This window comes from Antechinus flavipes, chromosome 4 (genome assembly GCF_016432865.1).
Source record: "Antechinus flavipes isolate AdamAnt ecotype Samford, QLD, Australia chromosome 4, AdamAnt_v2, whole genome shotgun sequence".
In the NCBI taxonomy this organism is placed as follows: domain Eukaryota; kingdom Metazoa; phylum Chordata; class Mammalia; order Dasyuromorphia; family Dasyuridae; genus Antechinus; species Antechinus flavipes.
This window is the reverse complement of record NC_067401.1, coordinates 196,459,932-196,473,514: the sequence shown is the minus strand read 5'-3', so window position 1 is coordinate 196,473,514 and position 13,583 is coordinate 196,459,932. Positions and strand designations below refer to the sequence as shown.

The following is a 13,583-nucleotide window of genomic DNA, read 5'->3' as shown; positions in this document are numbered from 1 at the left end:
TTTATTTAATCAGAAACCCATTCCCTTTCTATGAAAAAGTAATTTCTTCCTTGCTCAGTTCATTCTTTATGTTTATTCCGTGGACTCATTTGGAGCTTGTTTTATTATACAGTCTAAGGTGTTGGTCTATACCTAGTTCCTACTAGACTGCTTTCCAGTGTTTGCTGAAAACTTAATTCTCATTCCAGTATGCAATAAGCTGAGTGCTTAGGTTTATCAAATACCCCACTATACTGTTAATTGTTTCTATATCATTCCATATAATAATCTGTGCCTCTGATGTAACTAGTACAAAATCACTTTTCTAATATAATTATATTTTTGTTACTTTTATTTTTTCAGTACTATTTTCTTTTTCCAAATACATGCAAAGATAGTTTTCAACATAATTTTTCTGTAAAACGCTGTGTTTCAAATTTTTCTTTTTCCTTCCATAACCTCCCTCCATCCCAAAATAGCAATCAATCTGATCTAGGTTAATTATGGGCAATTCTTTTAAACACACACACACACACACACACACACACACACACACACACACACACAAAATAAAAAGCCTCAAGTGCTGGAATCCTTACAAAGTGTTAACTCATTAGAGTTGTTAGAGACAATAATTATCTAATTTAGCATAGTTCAGTACAATTGATCTGATCCTACAAGGAGATGTTATGGGCCAGAACTTGAAACAAGGTACTAAGTGGAATTGAGGAGACAATGTTTAAATCTAGTTTAGCATTGATTTAATCCTACAACAAATAATGGTTTCCCAGTGATATAATGATTGATGTGTACTCAGTGAACAGTATACAAGCAAGAAGCAATCAGGGCCAAAGAGCACTCTGGGAGATACAGAAGACCACGCCCATTCTCGTAGGCAAAGTCAGATTCATTCCATCTTCCACCTTTGTGCTGGCTGGAGGCTGAAGAAAGCAGAGGCAAAGGACAAGCTGCAAGAGCTCTTGGAACCAAGCAGAGAGATAAACCTCTAAGAAACCTAACCGGGCCCAAGGAAAGAGATAAGAAATATCAGCTGGCTGTATTTGGAGTGATTGTTACTTGGAATTGAAATTAAGGCTGCCTTCAGAAAACCTCCCCAAGAAACCTGCTCAGAGAGAACCATTATATTTTAAAGACGAAGACACCACACCCAAGCAAGCAAATAACAACAAAAAAAGTGAAAATTCTATGCTTCGATCCAAATTCAGTCTCCATAGTTTTCTCTCTGGATGCAGATGGTATTTTCCATTCCAAGTCTATTGGAATTGGTTTGAATCATTACTTTAGTGAAAAGAACCAAATCTCACAGTTGATTATCACAAAATCTTGTTGTTAATGTGTACAATCTTCTCTTAGTTCTGCTCACTTCACTCAAGCATCAGTTCATGTGAGTTTTTCCAAACTATACTGAAATCCTCTTCCTTGTTATTTCTTATAGAGCAATAGCATTTCATTTTATTCATATACTAGAACTTATTCTGTCATTCCACAACTAATGGTTATCCTCCCAATTTCCAGTTATTTCCCACTACAAAAAGAACTGCTACAGACATTTTTGCACATGTGGGTCCTTTTCCCTCCTTTATGATTTCCTGCTGGATCAAACAGTATGGACAGTTTGATAGCCCTTTAGGGATAGTTCCAAATTGCTCTCCAAAATGTTTGGATCAGTTCACAACTGCCAAAAATATATTACTACACCAGTTTTCCCACATTCCTTCCAACATTTATCATTACCTTCTTGTTATCCAATCTGAGAGGTGTGAAGTGGTACTTTAGGGTTTTCCTTTGCATTTTTTTCATTAACTCATTTAAAAATTTGACCTTTTGTTCTTTTACATAGTTTTTTCATTGTTTTTTCTAGTTCCATAAAATAATTTCTTGGCAGTTTGATTGGTATGACCAATAAAATATGTTCTATAATTGTGTTCACATATTTCTTACCTTGTTTAGGCAGGTAGACTCCCCAAAATTTTATATTGTCTAATTATTTTAAATGAGATTATAAATTCATTTTTGATTATTACAGATTTGTAGTATAATTTGAGATCTGCTGCTACTAGGTTCACTTCCAAGAAGTTCTTGCATTTTTATTTCTCTAATTGTATTTTGTCTATAGGGCTAAGATTCAATTCCATGTCAGGAAATTGCACTGTTAAGTTCAAGGGCAACAATCAATTTTTGACCTGGATAAGCCCATATGAAAAGCACTAAAAGCTTGCAGGAACCTATCTTGAGCTGGCCCTGAGAACCTAGAAAAAAAACAGCTAAATTCAAGCAAGACCAGCTCTGACCTCTCCAAAAGTGTATAGAGCCCAACAAAAAAGACATCAAATTAGTTCTCTCTTCCCCACTATTATGTTCATCCTTAAAAAATTAATTTATTGACTGATATTCACAAGTATGCAGGATTCAGAACAGTAGCAGGAAAGCAACAAAGTGTCTTGAAAGGGATAGCTCAGGGATAGCTCTTCTCCATGATCCCATTATCTCCCCAGATATAGTGGCTCCTACCCAGGAAAAACTAATGATACTCAGAGCAAGGAATGCCTTGAATCTGATACCTTGACACAAACACAAACCTAAACTCCATATAAAACATACACACACACACACACACACACACACACACACACACACACACATATTTTCCCCAGGGACTCAGGCTTCAAGATGTCGCTGTACCAGGCGATAATAGAGACCTCTTTGAGCCATGAGCCCAGTGTGGGTTCCCTGCTCCACCACCTCCCCTTGCTCCAGCACTAGGATGTGGTCAGCAGCCTGCACCGTCTGCAGCCGATGTGCAATCACCAGCACTGTCCGACCTCCCTGCAGCATCTTCTCCTGAAGCTGAGGGTGAGAAAAGTGGCCATTAGAAAAACAAACTCACAAACCTGCAGCTTGCCCCAGCACTGCTTACTGCACCTAAGATAATAAAGGAAATGTGGCCCCTCAGTGGGTAGGGCAGGATTGATTGGAATGAAAAAAGAGGAGTCATAGAGAGCCACCTTACCACCAGTAACCAGTATCTGTCCTGTCAAGTTGAATGTGAAGAACTGAGAAGACAGACCCCCACAAATCCCTACCCTCCTCTTTATTCTCAAGGTCCATACTCTTTATTCTCAGGAGCCATACTGATCCCAAATCCAGCAGACTCCTGGCCCAGGCAGGCTCTCTCCCATCTCCCCAGCCCCACACTGCCCCTGTCAGCTCTGCCCATTCCTTATAGCCCTGTAGCTCAGGCTTTGCCCTCATGTGCCTTCTGCCCAGCCCTTCGCCCTTACCTCCTGCTCACACTCCACGTCCAGGGCACTAGTGGCCTCATCCAAGATAAGGACACGGGGATTCCGCACCAGGGCCCGAGCAATGGCCAGACATTGCTTCTGTCCTGCAGACACCTGGCTTCCCTTTTCCCCCACAGCTGTAGAGACAGAGAATATGGCTTTCCTAAGAGACAGGGTCCTGTGACTATTCCATGCAAGAGAAAGACTCTTTTGTCCCCAGTTTTTCCTCTGCCATTTCCCCTCAGATCAGATTAAGAGAATCCTGGGGGATGTGTGCACAATGGTGCCATCCAGGGAGAAGTGACATCATATTACATGGTCTCCTGGGCAAAAAACCTAGGGACCACATGCAAATACTTTTATAGAAATAAGAAGGTGGAAAGAAGGAAACATGGGGAATACCAGCTTTAGAGTTAGTACACTCAGTGGTACCTGATGACCTCATCACGGATTGATTGCATTCTTTGTTATCTACAAATCATGTACCTTCATCACAATCATGTAGATTGGTGAAGGTACCTGTATCTAGTCCATGTTCCATACTGGCGATGAATCCATCAGCACGGGCTGCCCGCGCAGCGGCCCTCACTTCATCATCCCCACAGCTGTCCAGTCCATAAGCAATATTGTCCCTCACAGACCCTGAGAACAGCACAGGCTCCTGACCAACTACAGACACCTATAATGGGAAGGGAACACCAGGTGAGCCAACCCGGGGCAGAGATCAAAGGAACCCTCCCTTACTCCTTAGGTCTTCAAGAGAGAAATTTCTTTTTCTCTTCCCCGGTTCTGCCCACCTACTTCTCCTAGTGTCTTTCCTCAATTTCATTTCCCTTTTCTCCTTATCCCTGGTCACCTGTGAGTGTAAGTATTGGTGCTGGTACTGGAACAAGGGTTCCCCATCCAACAGCACCTGGCCCTCTGTGGGCTGATACAGATTCTGAAGCAATGCAGCCACTGAACTCTTCCCAGCTCCATTGGGCCCTACCAGGGCTGTCACTGTCCCAGGGTGCAAAGTGAATGTCACTCTCTGACGAGGAAGAGAAAAGGAGACAATAATCAATGAGAAAAAAGGGGAAAAGATTTCCTTCCTCATCATGAGGTAATCATCATCTTGTGACTCAGGAAAATCAAGATCAAAGAACAGGGTTGGCTCTGCCACCCCTGTCACATAGAAGAAAGCTGAGGGCTACAAAACTGGATTCTGGGTTTCCTCCCAATTTCACACACCTGGAGGACAGGCTTGGTTGGGTGGGTGGGATAGGCAAAGGAAACATCTTGGAATTCCACAAGTCCCTGCAGGGAAGGAGAAGTCAGGGTTCCAGGAGGAGGTAACTGTGGCTCACGGTCCAGATATCTGAAAACTTTCTCTGCTGCACCCACATTGCTCATCATGTCCCCACAGATATACACCAGACTCTAGAAAAATAGGAAGGGGGAGGTTCAACAAACTCGAGCCAATGAAACCTTAGAGATATTGACATATATTAGACATATGAGAGGTATAGAGACATCTGTGCTTCACTACAAACATAGAATTCAATATATGGAAAACCAGTCTTTCAAAACTTGGCATCCCACACCCAGTGAAGTCTGAACCTGAAATAAAGATGGCAGGAGAACCCATTGCCTTACCTGCACAGATCTCCCCACATTCCCCTGATAGATCAGGAAGGAGAGGAGGCCCCCCCTGGTGAGCTCCCCTGCCAGGATCTGCCTTAGCCCACATTGCAGCATCAACACCTGTATCCCCAGCCGAAGTCCCTGAGGGAGGAAAGGAAAGTAGGATGAGAAGGGGCTGGTCACTCACCAGAGGGCTCTTCTCCAACTCTAATCCCTCTCTTACTCCAAGCAGAGAGCAGCAGTGAGAGAGTGGTGATTAGTGAGTCAGGAAGGGAAGAAGTGGGTCAGATATCAGAGACCAGAGACTGGGTGCAGCATTACCAAGCGATGTACTTACTGTCCCTGAGCCCCCCGGGCCATGTCCCACTGAGCGGTTAGGTCTGGCTCACCCGCACTACGAGCAGATACACTGCCCGCTCCCAGTCCCGGCGCCACTCTAGCTGGCGTTTGTGCTCCAAGGCTTCCTCATAGCGCTGAACCTCATCTCCCTCTGCTCCAAAACTCCTCACAGTTTTCAGGTTTCCCACTGCCTCCCGCACGACCTGTCCAGCCTCTGCCTTCGCATCCTGGATCTGCTGCAGCACATCCTGGGGAGGAGGAATCAGCAAAGGCAAGTGAGGCAAAGGCATAGGAGGGCCCCTCCACACACCCCAAGATTCAAGCTCCCATATTGGAACCATCCTTACCGCCTCAAACCCAGCTCTCTCCTTCCCAGCCTTTCTCCCAAGGCTCCTGCTGCAGCCCAAACACCACCTGTCCCTTCCATAATCCTGCCCACCTATACCTGACGTCGGGCATTGTAGACCTTCATAGCAGCCATTGAGAAGGGCAGCTCAAGCAGGGAGAGAAGAGTTAGTCGAGGTGAGAGACTGAACATGAAGCCATACAGTCCTATGACCTTTACCAGGCTACGAAGAAATATGTTGGCATTTAAGGGGAGCCAGCGGCTCATCAAGTTGGTGTCCGAAGACAGGCGAGAGTTTAACTCCCCTGAGGAGAAAGATAAGACTGTGCTCCAGAACAGGACAGACCTAGAAACCACAGCTGGGGCAGCGCACCCTCAGGGTCCTCCAAACTCAAAGAACCGCCTCCTCCATCTAAGAGATCTCACAGGATCCAGCTCAAGGTATATTCAGCTATGGGATGGGGGTAAGGCACAAAAGGGACCCTGAGGGGTGAAGATGCCCCAGAGAGACCAAAGATCCGGGCTCTGAACTTACCTGTCTTGGTCTCCTGGAAGAAGCTGAGGTCCTGGCGTAGCAGGGAGGAAAAGAGGAGGCGCCGAATACGCAGGTTAATTCTGGAGAGGATGAGGGTGAAGAGGCCTCCTCGGCAGCCAGCAGAGAATGAGCTGAGGGGATAAAGAAAGACGAAAGCAGGGAGAGGAATACAGGTGGGAAAGAGTCACCATGTGCACTCATGAGAAGAATGGGCGAGAAAGAGGGGAAAGTCCATGGAGAAGGAAGGATACAGGGGAGGGCACAGGAGAGGGAAATAGAGGGAAAATGCTGCCAGAAGGAAGAGGTAGTAGACTAGATGGATGGAGCAAGAGGGGAGACATGACAGGAGAAACTCAAGTGGAACAAGGGCAAGAGAAATTCAATTCCCCAGATGCACTGAGGGACTGTGCTGTGTTTAGCTTTCTACTACAGGCTGTTGGGGCTAAAGGAGAAGTGAAAGGCTTGGAGTGATGAACTCTAGGGAATAAGGACTCTGCCTCCTACACCCATCCAATTTATCAGATTATGTTGCTTAGATTCTCACTCTGCCTGTTTTCCTGGTGCTTTTTGAGGTCTAGAGTTGGTTGATTCACTGCCACCATGTTCCTAAGGATTCCTCCCTATCCACACAGGGAAAACAAGTTCCTCTTCCTGTTCAGAAAGATGTAGAATATTTGAGTAGGAAGTAATGATAACAAAAACTAGTATTTATATAGCACTTAATATGTGTCAGGAACTGTTTTAAGTATTTTTTAAAACAAATGTCATATCATTTGATCCTCAAAACAATCCTGGGAAGAAAATGCTGTTATTATTGCCATTTGCAGTTGAAGAAACTGAAGCAATAGGATCTTAAGCACCTTGCCCAAGTCACAGATCTGGTAAGTATATGAAGCTGCATTTGAACTCAGGTCTTTTTGACTCCATGCTCATTCTACCTACCACCTAGGTGTGTCTCAGTCTTTCCTGAGATGCTTAAAACAACAAGAACAAAATTACCCATGCATATAACTTGTAAATAAAAAGCTATTAAAAATTTTAAAAATAAAATAAAAACAAAAAAAATCTAATTTTAAAAAGAACAGAATAGTTCCATGAGCTAACCTCAGTTCGAGCCCCACCGCAAAATTAGCCTGGTTGATAGAGCTAAGAAGACATGCAATTCTAAGTGCTATCCTTTCACTTTAGTCGTATTTGAGAAATTGAAATCCTACCCAGAGTTCACTTATACAGAGTTGTAGGCTTTTTCCCTCCTATAAGCAGTCAAATGACAGCATTAGATTATTCTCTGGATAATGGCTCAGCCTTTTCACATCAACACCTACACACTATCATAAAAAATTCCCCAGGATTGACACCCAAGCCCAATAAGGACTTTCTTCTCTCTTCTGAAAGGGTTATGTTACCACCAGAGAGAAGTTTTCCTAGCTTCAAGGACTAATAAGTCCTTATTTATGAACTTGCAAAACACATAAGATACAATACAAACCATATACAAAGTAGTATAAGGATTCATGGAATAGATAAGATGTAATGAAGGACTTAAGAGGCTAGTCAAAGTAGAAAAAAATTCTGTCTTCAGATGATTGGCTTTTGGACAGGCTGATATATTGGGAGGGCATCTAAAGCAGCAAGAACACCATAGCATGAACAATTAAACTAAGAGCCTTAAGAAAAGCATTATCTCTCAACCACCACATCAGCTTCCAGCCCAGCTCCTAGAGCCAAGGAAGAAAAGAGAAATCATGGAAATAGGGCTCCTCTTCCTCATCACAGCTGGCAAAATTGGCCCAATGACTGATCAGGCAAGTGTAGAAGTCGTGTAATTGGTATCAGACCCATGACCACCAATCCTGCTTCCAGGTCAACCCCCCTGACCATTTTATGGGGAGGGAACAGCTGAAGAAAGGGGGCCAGAAACAACTGTCATCAGAGCGAAGTTAACCATGCTGAGGCAGCAGGAGAGACAGAGAGAGAGAGAGAGAGAGAGAGAGAGAGAGAGAGAGAGAGAGAGAGAGAGAGAAGGAGAGAGAGAGAGAGGAAGAGAAGGAGCAGAGGAGGGAGGGAGGGAGGAAGGGAAAAAGGGAAGGAGAGAGAGAGAGAAGGAGAGAGGGAGAGAGAAATAGCAGTATATTCGAGGCAACTCAAAACACCACCCCATTGCTACCGTTTCCATTCACAAAAGCTTTGCTATGCTTATAGGGCAGTGCCCTTCTAGAGATACAGCCTGACAATTGCCCCTGTACTATGTCTAATGAAGATGCAAGAACAAACATTTTTACATCCAAAGTCCTTGGCATTCTCAGATGGTTCAATAGCAGAAACTAATGATTTTCAGTGTGAAAAAAAGTTAGTGATGAGACCCCAGTCCTCCAGCAAAGAAGCTTGAGACTATGATCCCTGTGCCTTAGAAGCAGAGCTCAAACTTTTAAAAATGAACCAACCAAACAAACAAACAAAAAACCCTGACCATAAAAAACTATTATGGCAACAGGGAAGATAAGAACACCAACTCAAAAGTGAATGATTGCCTGTATTTGAATTCTCACAAGGGAATATGAGGTCTCAAGCTCAAAAAGTTCTCTTGGAAGACTACAAAATGGATTTTAAAATCAAGAAAAAGAGGTAGAAGAAAAATTGGGGGAAAATGAGTTAAATGAAAGAATTATGAAAAAAAAGTCAACAACTTGGAGAAAAAATAGAATTAGCCAAATGAAAAAGGAGATACAAAAGAAAACAGCTCCGTAAAAATTCCAATTGGTCAAATGGAAAAGGAAGTTCAAAAGCTAATTAGGGAAAACGACTCCTTAAAATTTAGACTTGGGCAAGTGGTAGCAAATGACTCTCAGACAACAAGAATTAATCAGATTCAAAACAATTTAAAAATAGAAGAAAACTCTTTTTGGAAATCAAGAGGAAGTTCATCAATTGGGGAAATGACTGAACAAATTGGGACAAATGATTGTCATGATATGATTGTGGTACATTGGTGCTATGAGAAATGATAAGCAAGATGGTTTTTCTGAAACCATCAAGTCTGAGAAGACTTGAATATACACACACACACACACACACACACACACATATATACTGAATATATTATATACTATACTCAACAACAACAATATTGTAAGGACAAATCATCTGTGAAAGACTTAGCTACTCTGATCAAGACAATGATCCAAGAAAATTCCAAAGACTCATAATGAAAGATGCTGTCCACCCCCAGAGAGAAAATGGATGAACTCTATACAGATTGAATCATTCTTTAAAAAAAAAAAAAAAAAAAAAAAAAAAAAAAAAAAACCTTTCTTTAGTTTTGTTTTCATTTTGTTTGTGTTTTTCTTTGCAACACAGGTAATATGGAAATATGTTATGACTACACATATGTAACTGAAACAAAAGGAATTCTGAGAAACATGCAAATTTTTTTAATAAACTGATACAAGATGAAATAAAGAGAACCAAGAAAATAATATATACAATGACTACCACAATGTATGTGACAAGGTCAGTGAAAAGAAATGAAACTCTGTATATCTATAAAAGCCAGAAAGGTTCCTGAGACCAGTTATGTACCATACCTCTCCTCTTGAAGCAGAGAAGGCAGGAGACTACTAGGACAAAGAATTGTTCACAGTCTTTGTTGCTAAATAAATACTTCTGAATAAAAAAAAATGCTAAATGAATACATTCACATGTTGCTGAACCTTTTGTCAAATGTAGGACCTATTTTCCCCATTAGTTATAGTTTTAGGACAATAAATTAGTTCATCTGCATTAACAGAAAAATAATTTCCCAAAGATGGAAAATATATTTCCTCATTAGAATGAGAGTTCCCTGAGGAAGGGGTGGAGGTGAGGTCCTTGCAGCTAAAGAAGTAGCATTCCTAGATCCAAGTCTTTGGGGAGAGATGTTTTCCCTATCCTTCAGAAGGGCAGATTCTGCATCTAGGAGCAACTGACCAACAGGTATCCCAAAGGATTTGAGTTATAAGAAATCCCCTCAGAATCATAGGATTTTGTAATTGTTTTCATCTGTTCCAAACCTTTTTCATTTTATTGATTAGGAAACTAAGACCTAGAAATATGAAGTAATTGCCTCAAAGTCTCACAGACAGTAACTGGCAGGTTCCCAAAGGTTATGAATATTATTTCCCAACCTCCTCCCATCCTCCCACCCCAGTCACTAACCTTCCAAGGGAGAAGAGGCACATGAAGAAGATGGCCGTGACAAAGGCATCAGGGTCAAAGTCCTGGCCCAGGATGTCAATCACACGTCCGGTGTAGTGGGGGATGAACATCTCACCTGGAGTGGGACATGATCAGCATGGGAAAGAAGCAACACAAAGAATCTTTTCCATGTTCACTTGAAAAGTGAAGCCTCCTGCTTCTCCCATCCCAAATGCACACACTCCCATCTTGTCCATTTACCTATAACTGCAGCAGCCAAGAAAAAGAAAGCAGCAACAAGGAAGGGGAAGTCAGGCCAGGACAGTCTCAGCAACCTCCACATCATGGCTTTGTTCTCTGGACCTTGCTCCTTCTCCTGTGCTGAATGAGGGGCTTCAGAAGGACTCAGCAACTTCCACACAGCACAGCCCAGAGCCCCTCCTCCATAAGCCACCAGCCTCCAGGCCCAGGGGGCTGAGGCTAGGAGCACAGGGGGAGCACTCAAGACTCCTGGAACCAGGGCCCTCAGAGATAGGAACAAGGGGGTGCTCAGGCACAAGGCAGGCAGTAGTTTGCCCACCTTCCCAAGCCCCCCAAGTAAACTTAGCAACTCCCATAGGACCCCCATCCTAAAAGCTCCCTCCAGCCAGAGACTAAGGAGCCCTGGAGGGAATAGGATTCCCAGATGTCTCTGCAACACCCAAAGCAGGATCAGATCAGTCAGGAGGAGAAGAGCCCAGGACCTAAGAGTAGAGAGCTGCATGTTGGCGTCTGTAAAAGAATCAGGAAGATTATTATTACCACCACCATTATTATTAAGATAATATATTAAGGATATAATATAAGGATATACTTCCAATCACAACCACCCAAGATCGCTTCCCTCCCTACTAGAGGGACCCCAACTCAACCCCAAACGCAGCTGGTTCCCATTCATGGGCTCATAGGAATTAGGGCTGTCCCGGATAAGTACCATTTAGTCCAACCCCACCGTTTCTACAGTTTCTGCGATAACCGAGGCTCAGAGAAATGAATCGTCTTGCCCACGGTCACATGGAGAGTCCGGGGCAGGCCAAGGGTTTCAGGTGGGAGTTTCCCATCCCCAGAGCTCTTTCCACTTTCCCGGGGCTTAGGGATTGGTGCTGTTTCTTGGAAGGGAGGGGCAGAGAAATCCCCGAACATTTAGTGACGATGAAGGGGAGGAGGGCACTTTTAAAACCTCCAAATATGGTCTCCCTCCCCCTCTTCCCAGTTAACCCCACCGGGTTTCCTTTGAGAGGACTTGCCTGCTTGCAGCACGGATTTGGGGTTGCTGCTGAAGCGGAGCTCCCCGCAAAGTCTGGGTACTGAGCAGCGTTAGGTTCCGGGGATTGCTCTGGGTTCCCACTCTCCTTTATCCGTTTCCTTTCTGCCTCAGTCCCCACCAGAGCTGAGGTTTCACTTTCGCTTCCTAGTACTGAGTGCTCAAGCCGGGGATTCCCCGATCTGAGTCGCCCAGAAGGGGGTGTCCAAAATCCTTATGACAGATCAACCGAAATTGTAACTTTGTTACTGTGTTGTTCACCTCTCTGTATTCCACCACGGAAAGACTTGGTAAAATTTTAATTAAATGCTGCAAAATTGTAATCATAATTACACACATATACGCATGTATATACAAGTGTGTCTGTGTGTGTGTGTGTGTGTGTATATATACACACACACACACACACACACACACACATATATATATACATATATATATATATAATTATAATTATTAAGCTTAACTCTAGAAAGTAATTAGTTCTGTGGAATATTAATGGTTACGTGTCATATATTATAGTTAATAATTAATTATATATGTGTGTGTCAGAGCGTGTGTGATTATAATCATTAAGCTTAGCCCCCAGGAAGACATTATGTCTATGGAACATTAACATAGTGATTAAATTTGCTGGGCTTTTTATTTCCTCTTTATTACAAAGGATGGCTCTCTGAGAAAGGGGAAGAAGGGGGATACAATGGGAATGTTATCTGATTTTTTTTTTAAGAACCAATAATTTTAATTAATAAAAAATGAATGGATGAGGAATGTTTAAAGGAGACCAAAAGGTGGGTTATTGTCAAGTCCATAGAAACTGACACTAAATGTGAGTATAGTAACTAGACTGAAATCTGAGTATAATACATAATTTTAGAGCTCTTGAAAGGAGGTGGAAATAGAGAATGAGGACAATTACCCTTAGCAGGAAGGTACAGCCAATATGGATGGAGATAGTGATGAATTGGGCTCATAGAGAGAACAGAAATAACTCTGAATCTTGGGATCATGCTTAAGACCAGCCACTGCTGAAACAATGCTTTAGGGAATGGAAAATGAGTTGGGGGAAAAGGAAGGAGGAACTTTCCACGTACTAGCCCTCCTGAGATACTTCTCCTTTCCCTTCTTTGGCCAATCACCCCCTGTTAGAATCCTTACAAAGTATTGTCATTAGGGTTGATAGAAACAATGTTTAAGTTTACACCTTTAAGAGTTTACACATTAGAGCTCACACATTGGAGTTCACAAGTAGGGGAGATTCACAAAGTTAACTTTGTAATTTTATGAATTCACACCTTCCATAATCTCTCTCTCTCTCTCTCTCTCTCTCTCTCTCTCTCTCTCTCTCTCTCTCTCTCTCTCTCTCAGAAGGAGTCAATTTTTCAGTTTACACCTCTAAAAGAGCATAAAAGGAGCTGAGTTAGTGAAGTGAGTCCAGTTCGGGAGATTGACAAGCTAGAGACTGCAGTCGGGCAGAACGATGGATTCGGAGTAGAACCAAGATTCAAAGAGACATGGAGGCTGAAGCTGGCAGACAAACTGCAAGAGCTCTTGGAACCAAGGAGGGAGATAGGCTTCTAAGAAAACTAACCGGGCTATTTTGGAAGAGACAACAAAAGATTGGATTTTAACTCCTGGCTGTACTTGAGGTGATTATTACTTGGAACTGAAACTAAGGCTGCCTCCAGAAACCTCCCCAAGAAACCTGCACCTGGAGAACCATCATATTTTAGAGAAAAGAAGAACATAACAACCCCCCAGTTCTGGCCAGCTGATTTCAGATATGTTCAGTTTCCCAAACCAAGTGGAGGAAAATTTCTACCTTGGGAAGGAAGGGTATAATACTCTTTTCATTCAGAAAGAAGAAATTGTGGAAAGGGAGGCAATTACCAAAGAATTGGATCCTATTTAGTGCAACTCTGACATAAAGAATTCCAATTTTTAATATCAAAATGAATTTCCAGTCATCCAAATTGATTCTTT

The 13,583-nt window shown here is 42.7% G+C and overlaps 1 protein-coding gene across 3 annotated transcripts in view; it reads right to left on the bottom strand.

Annotated features, from left to right (window-relative positions):
• TAP2 (transporter 2, ATP binding cassette subfamily B member) overlaps window positions 1-11,725 on the bottom strand; it is a 116,580-nt gene extending 104,855 nt beyond the window's left edge. The window contains exons 1-12 of one of the 3 annotated variants that reach the window (XM_051996798.1): window positions 11,584-11,725; window positions 10,559-11,068; window positions 10,319-10,433; window positions 6,125-6,255; window positions 5,689-5,894; window positions 5,294-5,491; window positions 4,917-5,045; window positions 4,512-4,700; window positions 4,138-4,311; window positions 3,801-3,960; window positions 3,282-3,418; window positions 2,823-2,847 (exon numbers count right to left, since the gene is read on the bottom strand). In XM_051996798.1, coding sequence (XP_051852758.1) covers window positions 2,823-2,847; window positions 3,282-3,418; window positions 3,801-3,960; window positions 4,138-4,311; window positions 4,512-4,700; window positions 4,917-5,045; window positions 5,294-5,491; window positions 5,689-5,894; window positions 6,125-6,255; window positions 10,319-10,433; window positions 10,559-11,060 — 1,966 coding nt within the window. In that variant the 5' untranslated portion in view covers window positions 11,061-11,068; window positions 11,584-11,725. Of the gene's footprint in view, window positions 1-2,742; window positions 2,848-3,281; window positions 3,419-3,800; window positions 3,961-4,137; window positions 4,312-4,511; window positions 4,701-4,916; window positions 5,046-5,293; window positions 5,492-5,688; window positions 5,895-6,124; window positions 6,256-10,318; window positions 10,434-10,558; window positions 11,069-11,270; window positions 11,352-11,583 lie in introns of those variants that run through there. The other 2 variants (XM_051996796.1, XM_051996797.1) reach the window with 2 other exon arrangements.
• Between the last annotated feature and the right edge of the window lie 1,858 nt (window positions 11,726-13,583).